General features: G+C 36.5%; 1 protein-coding gene across 1 annotated transcript in view; it reads left to right on the top strand.

Annotated features, from left to right (window-relative positions):
* The window catches only part of TC2N (tandem C2 domains, nuclear), a 36,562-nt gene that overhangs the window by 5,377 nt on the left and 12,645 nt on the right, over positions 1–18,540 (top strand). The window contains exons 3-8 of the mRNA XM_042781486.1: positions 1,246–1,413; positions 3,709–3,800; positions 5,004–5,079; positions 6,057–6,157; positions 6,763–6,879; positions 8,283–8,474. Coding sequence (XP_042637420.1) covers positions 1,246–1,413; positions 3,709–3,800; positions 5,004–5,079; positions 6,057–6,157; positions 6,763–6,879; positions 8,283–8,474 — 746 coding nt within the window. The remainder of the gene's footprint in view (positions 1–1,245; positions 1,414–3,708; positions 3,801–5,003; positions 5,080–6,056; positions 6,158–6,762; positions 6,880–8,282; positions 8,475–18,540) is intronic.

The following is an 18,540-nucleotide window of genomic DNA, read 5'->3' as shown; positions in this document are numbered from 1 at the left end:
TCCACCTTACCAAGCATGACATCCTTCTCCAGGGAATGGTCCCCTCTGACAACATGACCAAAGTATGGCTGTATAATAAATGTTAATACCCAGTAGAGCAAACTTTTCCATCTTGCTATTCTTAAGATTTTTTTTGTTGTTGTTATTTGCATTTCCATATAAATATGCTATTCATGTTTTTGGTTGATTTCTGACATAATTGCATTGTGTGCAGAAAATGTCCTCTGTGTGATTTCAATCATTTGAGACTTGCTCTGTGGGTCTCAGTGTGTGGTCAATGTTTATAAACATACTGTGTGTTTTAGTTATGTAGTACTGCTAAAACAGAAGAACAAGTGGATGGCGGCTTTAAAGATATGTTCTCTCACAGTTTAGGAGGCTAGAAGTCCAAATTCAGGACACCAGCTCTAGGCTACAACTTTCTCTCTTGGCTCTGGGGGAGGGTACTTGTCTCCTTTCAACATCTGTGGGCCGAGGATACTTTGGAGATCTCTATGTCTTGGCATCAATCTTCCTTGGATCTAGGAGGTTCTCAGTGGGACCTTGAGTCCAAAGGATGCACTCCTGGCTCTTTTTTCTTGATGGTAATCAGGTAGTCAGGTTCCTCCTTCTTTCCTCATTTCTCTCTCCTTTTATCTCTTGTAAGATAAAAGGTGATACAGGCCATACCCAGGGAAACTCTCCTTATATTACATCAAGGCTGTGACCTCAGTAAGGGTGTTACATCCTACCTAATCCCAATCAGATCACTTCACGGGAATAATTACATTGTTACATAACTCCCAGATTACATCATTACATAACTTCCAAACCACTGAGAATCATGGCTCAGCCAAGCTGACACATATTTTTGGGGACACAATTCAATCCATGACACACTGTCTGCTTGCAAAGAGTGTGTCTCAAAAAACAAAAATCAAAAAGCAACTTTTTATTTTAAAAATGTCCTCTATATAAGTAGGAAAATAAAAGTAAAACTAGATATTGAAGGATTGAGTAGTGTATGGGGCAAAGAAAAATGCCTAAAATTTACCACACTATTTTGAGAGCAGGTTCGTGGCTGATCTTAGGCCATAGTACTCGGCATCAATAAATGTATTGGATTTTCTTTTTAGATGCCAAAGGTTTGTGATTTTGTATCACTAGAGACCAAAAAAAAATATTTATTTGCCTTGGAAACACTAGCTTTTGGCTAACGATGCCAAGAAAAAGATGTTGTAAAACATTAGAAACATTTGCTTTTAGGATCTGCCAGAGCATCTTTTGGAGATCGAAAGGTAGAACTTTCTAGTTCATCCCAGCAGGGACCCAGCTATGATGTCTATAACCCATTCTACATGTATCAGCACATTTCACCTGATTTGAGTCGGCGTTTTCCTCCTCACTCAGAAACAATGAAGCTGTATGGATCAGGTATGACCTTTTTTTATGCTCTTCCTCTGTTTTTCTCTTTAAAAAATCTGGAAATCAAATTAAATGTAAGTTCCTGGGAAAAATGATTCTTACTACTAAAAGCATTTTAAAAATAAGAGAAAAGCAGGCTTTGGAAATGATGTAATAAACATCATGACTTCTCTGTAGTGTTATATTTAATATAAAACAATTAATGGAATATCTATTCCAGATTATATCTTATTTTTTTTAAAGCAATTCTGTTTTCAGATTATTTTGTATGCATTTTTATGTCATCTACTTATCATTAATTCTATAAGATTCACTAGATTTTTTTCTTTTTTTCTCTAGTCTATGAAAACAGTGACTTTAGTAAAACCCAGGATATGATTAGAAATGTAAGCAAAGAAAATGAAAAAGCCTAAATAAGTATATAGCTTTTTTAGTTTCATATTTGAGACTATATCAATATCTTGTACATATCTGATTTATAAAATTTTCCATTTTTCAGTTATGTATATATATGTATATATGTATGTGTGTGTGTGTGTGTGTGTAAGGGAGCTCTGGTAGCATAGTGGCTAAGGCACTTAACTGCTAACCAGAAGGCTGGCGGTTCAAACCCACCAGCCACTCCTCGGAAGAAAGGTTGGGCAGTCTACTTCCGTAGTGATACTGTCTCGGAAACCCAAGAAGGGGTTGTTATGAGTCGGGTCCGACTCGATGGTACATAACAACAACAACATATATTATATATATATATATATATATATGTGGTGATCATAAACACTGAGTTTGAGTTAATCCTTAAAATGAGAAAGAAATATTTATATATTTATATACAGGCCTGCCTTGTGCTCAGTACTGTACTAGGGTAACAATTAGTATGCAGAGTCCCATTCTTCCAAAAGCTTACAGGTTAGGAGGGAAACTAGAAAGTGTTCAGTGTCAATTTATTTATGTAATAAGTACTCTTTAAATAGTAGATGAATAGCATTTAGCACAGAGGATTACATTGTTTCAGATTATTCTGACATGAAGAATTGGGGAAGGGAAGCAAAAAAGAGTACATCTTGCTCTTTCATGTTTGATGTGGATGTGACTATGTGTTGTTTGATTTGTGTTGGTTTCTGTCACAAATACAAGTAAAATAATGGGAAGAAAAAATCCATCATCAGGCTGTACATGTGCGAAAGAGACAGGGAGGCCGCATATTCTGACCTCTTCTAACCCCACAAGAGGAAGACAGAATCACTATCAGCAGCCCAAGGCCTTTATTTGTGAGGCCAGACATGCTACCTCCCTCTAGCCCTTTGACCAACCCTGGCACCAACCGTTCCTCCCACAGCACCCACCCCCTCTCTGCTGGGTTCAGTAATTCACTGCAGTGGCCACACAGAACTCACAGATGATGGGGTTTATTAGGGAAGCAACAGGCTACAGTTCAAGTTCAGAAATGCACTCTGTCTCTCACTTGGCCGTCTCACTCAGCAGCTGGTAGTCTCAGTAGCACATCACTATCTCAGCAGCACGTGTTTCTCATGTCTCTCTCTCAGCAGTGTGTGTCTCATGCCCCTCAGGAGCGTGTTTTTCTTCAGCCAGCAGTCACAGATACCCTTTCCTCCTCTAAGAGGGCTCCTTTTGAGCCTGGCAGCATGGCCAAACTACCCAACCGCAGCATCAGAATTCTATACACCTGAGAGAGAGCGAATTTTCCCAGAAGATTGCTTCCTGCCTTCCCAACAGAATTATCCCAGGTGGACAACTTTAACAATCAGGAGCTACTCAGTGGCTCATGGCAAATTCCATCACAGAGTTCACAAAGATGTACAGCTAGAAAAACCACACTAAGTAATTTACTACACTGCAACCTGTTAAATAGATATGTACATAATGTTCATAGTGTATACCTATAGCAAATGTAGTAATTCATAGTAATTAAGTAGAATTCCAGGATTCTTTTTTCTTTTACTATGATTTGGGTGAAAATCACAGAGCAAATTCATTTCCCATACAAGAGTTCATACACATTTTGTTTCGTGATATTGATTGCAATCCCCATTATGTAACAGCTTTCTTCACACTTCCTCCCTGTGGTTACCTTTTCCCTGTGTCCTTCTTTCCTATGCATTCCTGCCCTCTGAGCTATCTCCCTGTGCAAATACTGCTCTTCTAATCTGCCATGGTAGATTATTCTAAGGAGTGTAGCTATGTAGTGTAAATGTTCACCTTATATATCTGTCTATTGTTTGGCTAGAATTCCAGCATTCTTTCTCTTTACTATAAAAATTACAATTTTCTCATGTTATTTTGTAGTTTGTGATTTAAGGACCAATAAACTTCCTACTTCCTCTGGGCTAAGCAAATCTATGTTTGATCTTACAAGTTCATCTCAGCGATTCATCCAGGTAAATTATATATACATAATAATTTATCTTCAATTGAAAAATCAGAAATGTGTGATTTATATTAGGAACAACATGTTGGATATCTTTTGTAGCTGAATCTATTTTAATGTCTGAAGAGCAAATGCTTGGCTATTCCATAGACATTGTTTTAGTAAGCTCTTAGTTGACTACAAAAAGCATTAATTACTTTGTTTTTTATGAACTTTGCATCTTTCATTTGGCATGGACTGAGGGGAGCTTGAGCCAGTGGAATTTAAAATTGTGTGGTTAAAATCTGTATTGTTTTAACTTTTCTTATTGAACACAACTACCTTGTTATCAAAAACTAGTATTCTCATTGAGATATAAGGACTTTAATTGCTCATTGATACTAGCCTGTGTTCTCCTGTTTTTAAAACAAGATTTTTTGTTATTTTTATAAATATTTCATTTTAATGTGAGTAATCTTTTATCATTATTTAAAAAATAGAAAATAAGGTTAATAAAAGGGAAAAAAAATGACCTGTATTCCTGTAGCTAAGAGAAAAAGCACTGTCAATATACTGTTGTGTATGCTTGTGGACTTTTCACCATGTGAATAACATATAAACGTATATTTTATAAAAATGAAAATTTTTTCTAAAAAAAGCAACCACCCTTAATTGAATTAATTTTTTAAGAATTTAATTCTTTATAGTCCTAGTTCTTTAACACACATCAGAATCATTGGGTGAGCTCATCAAAATACAGACTGCCAGGCCTTCGCCCTGGAGTTTCTGGTTCACTTGCTCTGTGGGAGGCCTGAGAGTCTGCATTTCTAACAAGTTCCCCATGCTGCTGATCCAAAGGGTACACACTGAGAACTGCTGCTGTCCAGGTTTTTAGGTAAAAGGGCACTTCCAAATATGCTCTGGTTTTCATTAGTATTTTCAAATATGAAACTTAAGCAGTAGTCTGTTTTTCCTTTCTAGTAAGCCAAATCAAAAACAGCAAAGATTTTTATATATATTATCTAGTAAGGTATTTAAGACTTTCCTGATAAAACAGACACACACAAAGCTTTTTTTTTTTTTGCCCCATTACTGTCTGAAAGTGGGAAATTCTGATTGGTAACACTGTCAGAATGGTTAGCGTGCAGTTTGATAGGTATTGGGACATAAGTATTAGAATCCTTAACGTTTGATATGCAGTCTCTGACTACATAATTTTTTTTTTTATGTATAGAGACATGATTCATTGTCCAGTGTACCCAGTAGCTCTTCATCAAGGAAGAATTCTCAGGGGAGTAACAGAAGCCTGGGTAAGGAATAAAGTAGTCTATATTTTCTGCTTAAGGAAATTATTTCTACCTAATAATAAAATATAGTATGTGTAAGGTGGAAAAGACTCAGATGATAATACATATGTTAGCAATGTGAGCAGCATATAGGTACTCAGATAATAAGGTCCGTTTCTCTGTGTATAGGTATGAGTATGTCTTTTAAAAAATAGTGGAGAAGTTAGATATCTTTTGTTGGTTTTATTTAAAGTGTATTAATAGAATAGAATTAAAAGAACTTCCAGAAGCATATAATATTAAGATGTTATAAATATTATTTGGAAAGTTTTCTCTGAGGGACTTAAGTTCCTCATACTACAATGCAAGCCCGGAACAAGTAACTGCCTCCCTTGTCATGACACAAGAACTGGAGGGTGGGACTACCATAACTGAACTTTTTAATCAAAGACTCTGTAGAAGAATCCTGATCAAAAAGGGGAAAATAAGGAACAGAATTTCAGATTCTCATGGAATGCAGAATTTCTGGAGCCATGGAAGCTGGATGAACCCCTGAAATTACTGCCCTGACATAATTTTAAACCTTAAACCAAAAATGTTCCTTGAAGTCTTTAAAACCAAACAGTAGTTTAGCTTAACCAGTAAAAAAACATCTGCCTTGAGCATTATACTCTTTTAAGAGCTATATGGGATCAAAGTGACAACAGCAACTCAAAAGATAGATTGGAGCCTCAGAGGGCAATGAGTTTATGTTAATGGGGGAGGAACAACTCAAAAAAGGAAGGTAAGAATGGTTATACAACTTGAAGAATGTAATCAGTGTTACTAAATTATACGTGAAGAAACTGTTGAATTGGGGTATTTTTGCTGTGTATATAACAACAATAAAATAAATGTTTTAAAATAGTATTTTTCTATTGTGTTCTTAAAACTAGATTGTATCGAAGCTTAATAGGTTAGGATTGTTGACATTGTAAACATCTTTGTCCTTTACAATTCAGATACAATTACTCTATCAGGAGATGAGAGAGAGTTCGGGAGATTGAATGTGAAATTGTTCTATAATTCTTCAGTAGAACAGATCTGGATTACAATTTTACAGGTAAATCAATATAGTTAATACTTACTTTTCTTATAAAAATAACTATTTAAACATTATAAGCATCTTTTGTCACTCTCTTACAGAGAATGGGATCATACCTTTGGAATTTACAATTCTGTAATATTTTGCGGGAGCTCTGGTAGCATAGTGCCTATGGCATTTAACTGCTAACCAGAAGGCTGGAGGTTCAAACCCACCAGCCACTCCTCGGAAGGAGGGTTGGGCAATCTACTTCCGTGGTGATACTGCCTTGGAAACCCAAGGAGGGGTTGCTATGAGTCGGGTCTGACTCGATGGCACATAACAACAACAACATAATATTTTGTAGAAAATAATACTTAATAAAGCATCAAAAGAAAATAAGCCTGTATGTATGATGAATGTGTATGTGCTTTTACTACAAAAAGGAAATTGATAATGCCTGTAATACTACATTTTAGATTATTTTAATGTGGATGAAACTAGAGGTCTCAGTAGACTCAGGTTTACTTTTCTTATTTTTATATGTTGTTGTTGATATAGTCAGTCATTAACTCAAGATATATGTAAAATATTTGTATTGTCAATTTTTTCTAAATTTCAAGCTGTATTTTTAATTTTTTTAGTGCAAAGATTTAAGTTGGCCCTCCAGTTACGGAGATACTCCTACTATTTCTATAAAAGGAATATTAACTTTGCCCAAACCAGTGCATTTCAAATCTTCAGCTAAAAATGGCTCTAATGTAAGTGGCTGATGTTTTTGTTTGAATTTCTTTTTCTGTTTTTCTCATATTTGTCACTTTTATACATGTAAACTAATTGTAATAAGAGAATGTTTTATTTAGGGGAAACTACAAATTATATACCTTGTGCTTTTAAAGATAATTTTCAGTGTCAAATATTAAGTGCATTTAAGAGAGAATCTTAATCACTGAACTATATAGAAGGTAACAGTCTCTAAGAAACCTTTTTATTTCTCTTGTAAGAAAGGAAAATAAATATCCATATTTTTATTCCTCTTACCTTCCTACTTTTGCTTTAAGAAATATTTGCATAATTACAATTAGTTTATTTTAAATACTTCGAATTGGTGTAACTGGAAGACTTATGATTCTGAGTTTGGTTTTATAAATTCTAGAGTCTGCATTAACTTAAAGCATATATATTAAATATATTTTCATTTTTATCTTTTGATGTAGTTTGAAAGGTTAGTGTTTTTCCACGTATATCAAAATGTATCGTCTACAGGAATATATCATTGAAAAATAAGGTGATTAAAATGATTAAACCAAAAAACCAAACTTACTGCCATCGAGTCAAATCTGACTCATAGCGAACCCTCTTGAGTTTCCAAAGCAGTATCTCTACGGAAGTAGATTGCCCAGTCTTCCTTCTGAGGAGTGGCTAGTGGGTTTGAACCACCAGCCTCCTATTTAGCAGTCAAATGCCTTAGACACTATGCCACCAGAGCTCTTGATTAAAATGACTAATAAACATGAAAGAAATTTACTAGTAATCATAGAATTACAAATTTAAGTTACTTATATATTTTTTTCCTTTCCTCCCTCCCGCTTTCCTTTTGGATTGGTTTTCACATTGGGAAGGGTGACAAACAACAGCAAAAAGAGAAGTTGAAGCCTAAGATAGATGGAGGAAACATAGACAAAGAGTAACTCTTTCACAGAAATAATTCTCCTAATGTGAACAAGTTAGCTTTTGGATAGTGAGGGAGCTTGCATAGAGGGCCTTGAACCACTCTTACTAACTGTTGGAAAATTGTAGTGAATAGGAAAGATGCCCAAAACCAAAGAGGGAAAACCACCTCTAGTTTTCAAGATGAGGGGGTAGATTTTAAAAGCCGTATTCTGATGACCTTGGTATTAATCTTAACATGAATTTGTGACTGATTAAAAGGATGATTTGTGAAATTAAGAAAGGCAATATCCAGATTAAATTCTAGAAGAGCAACTCATAGCCATTTTCATTTCTATTTACATTAAAAATACTTTTAAAAAATTGTGAAATGATAAAATATACTCTTCCTATATTATAAAATGTTTTTAAAATTTTGTGTCGGCATAGCAGTTTTTAAACACTTTTAATTTATAAATTAAATATTTTCTTGTTTTTTAATTTTTTTTTTAAGGTTATTGACTTTATGGAAACTTTTGTATTTGCTATTAAACTCCAAAGTCTGCAAACTGTAAGGCTTGTGTTTAAGATTCAAACTCAGAGTCCCAGGAAGAAAACCATTGGTGAATGTTCACTGTCACTCAGAACTCTTAGCACACAGGAAATGGATTATTCTTTGGATATAATGCCACCTTCAAAAATTTCTGTAAGTGATAATATTAAGTAATATTAAAACTATTTTACAGTTTTAAAATAAGGAAATGGGAAAGAGCTATTCTGCATTTAGTTTATTTATAATGGATTTTTGTTTGTTTGTTGGAGGATAACGTGTATACTGTGGAATAATATTAAAATATCAGGACGGTTTTCAAGAAGCAATAATAATGATAAAGATAACAATAATTTAATTTGTTTCTTTAAAATAATTGAGTGAAAGATTGGCAGCACCGTTTCCCTTTCTCTGTGGGGAAATAACCTCTGGTTTACCTTCTCCTAGCACATTAGTTTCATACATCAGGGAAAATAGCCCTGAGTATGAATAACCTAAAATTGTTAATTAAATATTACTTTTGTTTTGTTTAGTAGCTAATAGCTTAGGAAAAGCAAGAGAGAATCATAAACACCATACTCAATTAGAAATTGCTCTGAAACAGATTAAAAAGTTGTTTTAATCATGAATAAGCTATAAAACCAAAACCAAACACTCTACTGTCGAGTTGATTCCAACTCATAGCTACCCCCTTTGGGTTTCCAAGTTGGTAAATCTTTATGGAAGTAGATTGCCCATTCTTCCTTCTGCAGAATGGCTGGTGGGTTTGAACTGTTGGTGTGCTCATAAATAGGATAGAATGGAAGTTCTTATACTTTTTATAAAAAACTTCATTATCTATAGTGCTGATTGAATTTTGGGGGAACATTTTATTGTGCTTTAGGTGAAAGTTTACATGGCATAATAGTTTTCCATTCAGTAATTCACAGACAGATTGTTCCATGGCATTAGTTGTAATCTCTGCAGTGTCACTGCTCTGCCTGTTTCCAGCCTGTCTTCCCTGTTTCCATTTGCCCGATTTCCCTGCCCTTTCCTGCTTTCTCATCTTTGTTTGAGGGGAAATGTTGCCTTTAGGAGCTTTGGTAGCATAGTGGGTGAGGCATTTGGCTGCTTACCAGAGGTCAGTGGTTCAAACCCATCAGCCACTCCATGGAAAAAAGATGAAGCAATCTACTTCTGTAAAGATTTATAGCCTTGGAAACTGTGTGGGGGTGAGTATGAGTTGGAATCAACTCTGTGGCAGTGGGTGGGTTGCCCTTTTGGTCTAAGAGCTTTCCTCATGGTGTTAGTGTTTATTTTATAGGCCAGTCTGTAATTTGTTTGAGAGGTGGCTCTGTCAGTGGTTTCAGTTCCACATCAGAAGGGTTGCTTATGACAGTAGTCTCATGGGTTCCTCCAGTCTCTTTCAGACCAGTAAGTCTGATCTGTTTTATGAATTTTAGGGTTTTTTTTTGTGTGTGTGTATGTGTGTGTTGATTGATTTTTGAGACCTGGTACTTGCTTCTGCTGACTTCTGTTAAATTGTTAGAAATCCCTAAGAATTTCATCATGTAGTTTCTATGTCATGATAACATTTATACAAATTAGTTACAAACTTATAAATCAAAGTCTATATGTAATTTTAAATTCCTTTAGGGTTTATATTCTGTTTACAAAAATATTTGTGGTGACTCCAAGTAGTTTTCAGCCTGGCTATGCATTAGAATCACTTTGGGAGTTTTGTAAAAATGCCCACCTTTAAGCCAATTACATCAAAATCTCTTGAAGGTAAGGCAGAGACATTTGGATTTTTAAAAAGCTCCCTGGATGGTTCTGTGCAGCTTGGATGGTGAGACACTGAGTTGGAGAGGAAATTAGGGATTAAAAAATAAAAATTAAAAAGAATTACTAAAATTGATCTAAAATTTCTTGGCAGTTCCTGTGTGTTGTTATCTCTCTCCATCTCCAGTGTGTTTGTATCATGTTTACAACAGCATGATTATTTTAGTTACTTATTTTTTAAAAAGCTAGGCTCTAAGCTTACATCCATTTTCTTCACAGTTGCTGAGCTGTTAGTAAGGACTTGACATATTCTTGACACTGAATATTTGTTGGTAGTAAGATATGAAACAATACATGATGGATGAAGACATCCCAGATTGGATTGCTATTATTTTCTGTTAAAGGTAGCAAATTTGTTTTTATCAGTCGTGTGACAGCAGTTTTTCACTTGTGTCTTTGGAAACTAGCTTCTTGTTAGGTGCCGTCAAGTTGGTTTTGACTCATGGTGACCCCATGCACAACATGTGCCATCCTCACAATCGTTGCTGTGCTTGAACCCATTGCCCCAGCCACTGTGTCAGTCCCTCTTGTTGAGGACCTTCTTCCTTGTTGCTCACCCTCTTCTTTACCAAATATCATGTCCTTTCCCAGGAATTGGTCCCTCTTGATAACATTTCCAGAGTACAGAGTCTTGCCATTCCTCTCTTCTACAGAGCACTCCGGCTGTACTTCTCCCAAGACAGATTTGTTTGTACTTCTGGCTGTCCATGGTATATTCAGCAAGCAAGATTCAGTATTCTTCATCAAAACCATAATTCAAATGCATCAATTCTTCTTTAGTTTTCCTTATTAATTGTCTTTATTCATTTATTCATTGTCTATCTTTTGCATGTATATGAGGTGACAGGACCCACCCCCAGAGGCAGGAAGGCAGGGAGTGGCTGGGGCCAGCAAAAGCAGCAGGATCCAGGTAGGAATCAGGTAAGAAGAGGGCAGAGAGGTTTCCAGCAGCTAAGGGAGATGAACTTGTCTGTCAGTGGCTTGCATGTTGTCGTGAGGCTTGAGGCTGTACCACCGGAGTTTCAGACGCCAGCAGGGTTGTTCTTGGTGCACAGATTTCAGCGCCGCTTACAGACTGAGACAGACTAGGAAGAAGGAGAAGGCCTTCCACTTCTCAAATAATTGGCCAGTGAAAACCTTATGAATAGCAGAGAAACATTGTCTGATACATTACTGGGCAACTTTATGAATAGCCTGGAAACATTGTCCGATACACTGCAGGAAGACAAGGCCCTTAGGTCAAAAAGCACTCAAAATACAACTGGGAAAGAGCTGCCTCATCAGAGCAGACCCAACCTTAATGATATAGATAAAGTAAAGCTTTCAGGACCTCCATTTCTTGATGTGGCACGACTCAAATTGAGGAGAAATGGCTGCAAACATCCATTAATAATCAGAACATGGAACGTATGAAGTATGGATCTAGGAAAATTGGAAGTTTTCAAAAATGAAATGGAACGCATGAAGATTGATATCCTAGGAATTATTGAGCTGAACCATTTCAGCTGGTTTGGAAGTATGGAAGTTGGAAGTATGGAAGTATAGATCTAGGAAAATTGGAAGTTTTCAAAAATGAAATGGAACGCATAAAGATTGATATCCTAGGGATTATTGAGCTGAACCATTTCAGCTGGTTTGACTGGTTTGGGCCATTTTGAATCAGACAACCATATGATCTACTATGCCAGGAATGACAGTCTGAAGAGGAATGGCATGGCATTCATCATCGCAAAGGATGTTTCAAGATCTGTCCTGAAGTACAGTGCTGTCAGTGATAGGATAATATCCATATGCCTACAGGGAAGACCACTTAATACTACTATTATTCATATTTATGCACCAACCACCAAAGCCACAGATGAGGAAATTGAAGATTTTTATCAACTTCTGCAGTCTGAAATTGACCAAACATGCAGTCAAGATGTGTTAATTATCACTGGTGACTGGAATGCAAAAGTTGGAAACAAAGAAGAATCACCAGTAGTTGGAAAATTTGGTCTTGGTGACAGAAATAATGCTGGAGATTGCATGATAGAATTTTGCAAGACTGATGACTTATTCATTGCAAATACCTGTTTGCAACAACACAAACAGTAGCTATACACTTGGAGTTTGCTAGATGGAGTACATAAGAATCAGATTGACTACATCTGTGGCAAGAGGTGATGGAAAAGCTCAATATCTTCAGCCAACACAAGACCAGGAGCTGACTGTGGAACAGACCATCAACTGCTTATATGCAAGTTCAACTTGAAGTTGAAGACAATTAAAACAAGTCCATGAGAGCCAAAATATGACCTCAAATATATACCTCCTGTAGTTAGAGATCATCTAAAGAATAGATTTGATGCATTGAACACCAATGACTGAAAACTAGAAGAGTTGTGGGATGACATCAAGAACATCACCCATGAAGAAAGAAAGAGGTAATTAAAAACACAAGAAAAGGAAGAAAAGATCAAAATGGATGTCAGAAGGGACTCTAAAACTTGCCCTTGAGTGGAGAGTAGCTAAAGCAAATGGAAGAAATGACAAGATAAAAGAGCTGAACAGAAGATTTCAAAGAGCAACTCAAGTGGACCAAACCAATTACTATACTGAAATGGGCAAAGACCTGGAGTTAGAAAACCATAAAGGAAGAACAGACTTGCCATTTCTCAAGCTGAAAGAACTGAGGAAAAAATTTAAGCTTTGAGTTGCAATATTGAAAGATTCTATGGGCAAAATACTGAATGATGCAGGAAGCATCAAAAGAAGATGGAAGGAATACACAGAGTCACTGTACCAAAAAAACTGGTTGATGTTCATCCCTTTTAGGAGATGGCATATGTTCCGGAACCGATGGTATTGAAGGAAGAAGTCAAAGCTGCACTGAAGGAATTGGCAAAAAAACAAGGCTCTAGGAATTGATGGAATACCCACTGAGATGTTTCAACATATGGATGTCCTGCTGGAGGCACTCACTTGGCTATGCCAGGAGATTTGGAAGACAGCTACCTGGCCAACTGACTGGAAGAGATCCATATTTGTGCCCATTCCAAAGAAAGGTGATCCCACAGAATGTGGAAATTATAGAACAATATCATTAATATCACACGCAAGTAAGATCTTACTGAAGATAATTCAGAAAAGTTTGCAGCAGTATATTGATAGAGAACTTCCAGAGGTTCAAGCTGGATTCAGAAGAGGACGTGGAACAAGGGATATCATTGCTGATGTCAGATGGATCTTGGCTCAAAGCAAAGAATACCAGAAGGATGTTTACTTTTGTTTTATTGACTATGCAAAAGCATTCGATTGTGTGGATCATAACAAATTGTGGATAATAACATTGCGAAGAATGGAAATTCCATAACACTTAATTGTACTCATGAGGAACCTGTACATAGACCAGAAGTCATTTGAACAGAACAAGGGAACACTGCAGGGTTTAAAATTGAGAAAGGAGTGCACCAGGGTTGTATCCTTTCACCATATTTATTCAATCTATGTGCTGAGTAAACAATTCAAGAAGCTGGACTATATGAAGAAGAACCTGGCATCAGGATTGGAGGAAGAATCTATTTACAAACTGCGATACGCTGACAACACAACTTTGCTTGCTGAAAGTGAGGATGACTTGAAGCACTTACTGACAAAGACTGAAGACTGCAGTCTGCAGTATGGATTACATCTCAATATAAAGAAAACAAAAATCCTCACAATTGGACCAATACGCAGCATCATGATAAATGGAGAAAAGATTGAAGTTGTCAAAGACTTCACATTGCTTGGTTTTATAATCAATGCCAGTGGAACCTGCAGCCAGGACATCAGATGACATATAGCGCTGGGCAAATGTGCTTCAAAAGACCTCTTTCAAGTGCTGAAGAGCAAAGATGTCTCCTTGAGGACTAAGGTGTGGCTAACACAAGCCATGGTATTTTCAATCACTTCATATGCATGTGAGTTTGGTTTTTTTGGTCATATGCACATGAAAGCTGGACAATGATTAAGGAAGACCGAAGAAGAAGACTCAATGCTTTCAAGTTCTGTTGTTGGCGAAGAATGCTGAAAGTATCATGGACCGCTAAAAAAGAACCAACACATCTGTCCTGGAAGAAGTGCAGCTGGAATGCTTCTTAGAAGCAAGAATGGCCATACTTCATCTCACATGCTTTGGTCATGTTGTCAGAAGGGACCATTCATGGGAGAAGGATGTCATGCTTGGTAAGGTGGAGGGTCGACAAAAGAGGGGAATGCCCTCAACAAGATGGATTGACACAGTGGCAGCAGCAATAGGCTGAAGTATAGCAAGGATCGTGGAGCTGGTGCAGGACCAGGCGGCGTTTTGTTCTGCTGTGCATGGGGTTGCTGTGAGTCGGAGACGACGGCACCTAACAACAACAACATGAGGTGAGTGAAAATACTGTGGTTTGGGTCAGGTACATCTTAGTCCTCCAAGTGACATCTTTACGTCTTAACACTTTAAAGAGGTCCTTTGCAGCAGATTTGCCTAATACATCATTTGGTTTCTTGACTGCTGCTTCCATGGGCCTTGATTGTAGATCCAAGTAAAATGAAATCTTTGACAATTTCAATCTTTTCTCCATTTATCATGATGTTGCTTATTGACCCATTTGTGAGGATTTTTGTTTTCTTTATGTTGAGGTGTAATCCACACTGAAGACTGTAGTTTTTGATCTTCATCAGTGAGAACTTCAAGACCTCTTAGCTTTCAGCAAGCCAGATTGTGTCATCTGCATATTTGCAGGTTGATAGTCTTCCTCCAATCCTGATGCCACGTTCTTCATAGAATCTAGCTTCTCTGATTATTTGCTCAGCATACAGATTGAATAGGTATGGTGAAAGGATACATCCAGGACACACACCTTTCCTGATTCTAAACCACACAGTATTCACTTGTTCTGTTCAAACAGCTACCTCTTGGCCTATGTACCAATCTCTCATGAGCACAATTAAGTGTTCTGGAATTCCCGTTCTTTGCAGTGTTACCCATAATTTGTTAAGGTGCACCCAGTCGAATGCCTTTGCATAGTCAATAAAGCACAGGTAAACATCTTTCTTGTGTTCTCTGCTTTCAGTCAAGATCCATCTGACATTAGCAGTGGTATCCCTCATTCCATGTCCACTTCTGAATCTGGCTTGAATTTCTAACAGTTACCTGTCAGTGTATTGCTGCAACCGTTTTTGAATTCAGCTAAATTTTACTTGCTTATGATATTAATGATATTGTTCAATAATTTCCACATTTTTTGGATCACCTTTCTTTGGAATGGATATGGATCTCTTCCAGTCAGTTGGCCAGGTGCCTGTCTTCCAAATTTCTTAGCACAGACAAGTGAGCGCTTCCAGCAATACCTCCCTTTGTTGCAACATCTCAGCTGGTATCCTGTCAGATCCCAGAGCCTTGTTTTTCATTAATGTCGTCAGTGCAGCTTGGACTTCTGCCTTCAGTACCATCGATTCTTAGTCGGATGCTACCTCCTGAATGGTTGAACATGAACCAATTCTTTTTGGTACAGTGTTTCTCTGTACCAAAAATTCCAACTTGCGCATCTCAATCACCCCTAGTTATCAGGGCATCTTGATTACATGTTTTATTAATTGCAGACAGCAGAAGTTAGTAAAAATCTTCAATTTCTTCATCTTTGGCATTAGTGGTTGATGGATAATCTGCAACCATATTTTACTGAAGGCACAATGTGTTATTCAGATGTAAGATTCCTGTGTTTCTACTTTAAAGAGCAAAAGAGTGTATCAGAACATAGCTCAGTGAAGATATTTTCTGGGGAACTGAGATACTATAATCTTATGTGCCTTAAAAAATCTAAATGAATTGAATGCCAAAGCTAAGTTTCTACTAAAACTTCCTTCATATATTAGAGGTCTTATAAATATTTTGGCTGTTGCTGTACGCCAAGTGCCAGGGACAGAAAGATCAGTTCCTTGAAAGAAGAATATTTGGCTGATATTGAGCCAATGATTTTATATTACTGAGTGTAAAATAAAATGTATCATATTGGCTAAGGGAAGAATACTATGTTTTATTTTGTGTGTTGAGGAGGAAATGTGATGTCCTGATTGTGCCTTTGGAGAGCCAGACTTTTTCACCCAATCCTCAGTGACAACTATTTCACCATGAACAGCAGGAGAATTTTGATGTAGGGCTAGTGTTTTTCACAGTACAGAGTTTTTAACTTTGACAAATAGGAATAGAAATATTTATTTGTGATTTCAGATTTCTGTGTTGAGTGATATGGAAGAGACAAGGGTAGCTTGAGGAGATAGTTGACATTTATCAGTGTGTCCCTAGGAGTAGTGTCACCTAGTGTGGCAGTTCATGGTGTCATCCTTCCATGGTGGACCTTCTCCCATACCAGATCATACAGAATTCTTAGCAATATTTATTGTCAGTTTTAATCATAGAATATGTGATATAGTTATAAATTGCTTTAATGTAATTTCTCTTACATTATATGAATACTAACAACAAAAGTATTTTATAAACTATTTCTTCATTACATTAATCACCACATTATTAGTAACTGAGTAGGAGGTTTTTTTTTTTTTTTTTTTTTTTTTTTTTTTTTAACTTTCCTCCTTTTCCTTTAATTACTATTTCATTCTCAAAAAAATTATGGCTATAGGTTCAAATACTTAATATAGTACCACAGTACTATAGCTAAAACACAGGAAGATTTGACAAAATCATCAACTATAAAAACACCACCAACAATGAAAAAGTGCTTGCAGTGTGTGCCAGTAGCATATGCAAATGAAACCATGTGCTTTGAAGCATCACTATAATTGAGTAATAATGACAGCTCTGACTGGAGCGCATTAGAAGGTTCAAAAAGTTAATCAGCATAGAATTTTAGCTTTGTAGGTAGGTATATTGATACATGTAGCCGGGCTTAGGAAAATGTCTTTGTTGTGATAGCTACCTACAGGGATATTTTTATAAAAACTAGTCAATGTCTGTTGAAACACTGCAAAGAAATTTTATAGACAGTCATTTTGGTGTCACTCCCTCTGACAGGATCACCTGGTATGGTCTGTGCACCCCCATTCCCCCCCAGCGATGTCACTGCATTTATAAAGAATTAGCCATGTGACTGACACTGTACTAAATGATCTAATGCTCACACCAGACTTTTGAGTTTGGGGCTATTGTTATTCCTGTAGTGGAGACAGAGAAATCACAAGTAAATATTTCTATTACTATTTGTCAAAGTCAAAAACTCTGTACTGTGAAAAACACTAGCCCTACATAGAACACTTGTCTGGTTTCTCACAGCAAGTAGTTGGGAAGCCAAGATTTGAACATAGACAGTCTGATTCTCCAGCCAGCTCTCTCAAAGAAGATGTTCTCAAATATCACCAGATCGTGGTTTTCTCTAGTTATGTTTAATGTTTCAATGTTAATGGTGCCAAGAAAGCTAATAATGTTTTCTTTTCTTTAAAAAACAGTTTTGGGGCGACAAGGGAAAAATAAAAAAAATTTGCATTGAAAGAAATGTATAGAGATCATGTCTTATATCGTCCATAGTTTTGAGCTTATTAGATACATACATTAATTACATACGCAGTGATTGGAATTAGAGTTTTTGGTCATTGAACACCACTTGGAATAGTTTTTCATGATCTGAATTAATGCCTTGGCACATATACTGAATTAGTGAGATAACCTTGGCAAGTAGGAAATGGTAAACTCATTGCCAAAAGCTGTCTTGTTTTAGGAGAGTGAACTCTGCAGTTGTGCAACAAGAGAAATCTTGCCACTGTTAGCTATTTTCATAAGTGTTATTTCATTGTGTGTACAAAACCATAATGAAAATAATAGGAATTTTATCCATGCTTTCCTTTATGTTTTATAAATAATAAGTGATTACCAATTTTTAAATACCAAGGACAGCAACATTTTTAATCAGCAAAAGTTTTATATATAACTACTAAATTAGTTCATTTGAGGAGTTATTAATTTATTTTCATTCTGATTAGAAGGAGAAGCAGTAGATTCATTTATTTATTAGAATTTTGCATGTGTTGCCAAAATAAATCATTGTTATCATTGTTTTAGATTTTCATTTTAGACTTCTTTAACAAGGGACTCTAACCTCAACAGTTGAGTTTGTATTTTTAAGGATTCACTTTTCGCGATCTGATCTTGGTTTCTTATGGCATGACCAATTTTAAAACACAGAAGCATGTTTTAAGAAAATGCCCAAACTTCAGTCAGTGGCCTGTTTTTTGTTTCTTTCCATGAACGATAGACTAGTTATTGGAGAATACTAGATGATGTTGTTGTTGTTGTTAAGTGCCGTCGAGTCATTTCCGACTCATAGCAACCCCATGCACAGCAGAACGAAACACTGCCCAATCCCGCGCCAGCCCCACA

Source organism: Orycteropus afer, unplaced genomic scaffold (genome assembly GCF_000298275.1).
Source record: "Orycteropus afer afer isolate SDZICR_OR568_19922 unplaced genomic scaffold, OryAfe1.0 scaffold00127, whole genome shotgun sequence".
Lineage (NCBI taxonomy): Eukaryota > Metazoa > Chordata > Mammalia > Tubulidentata > Orycteropodidae > Orycteropus > Orycteropus afer.
Note: the sequence above shows the minus strand (reverse complement) of the source record. Positions and strands in the feature narration are given on the sequence as shown.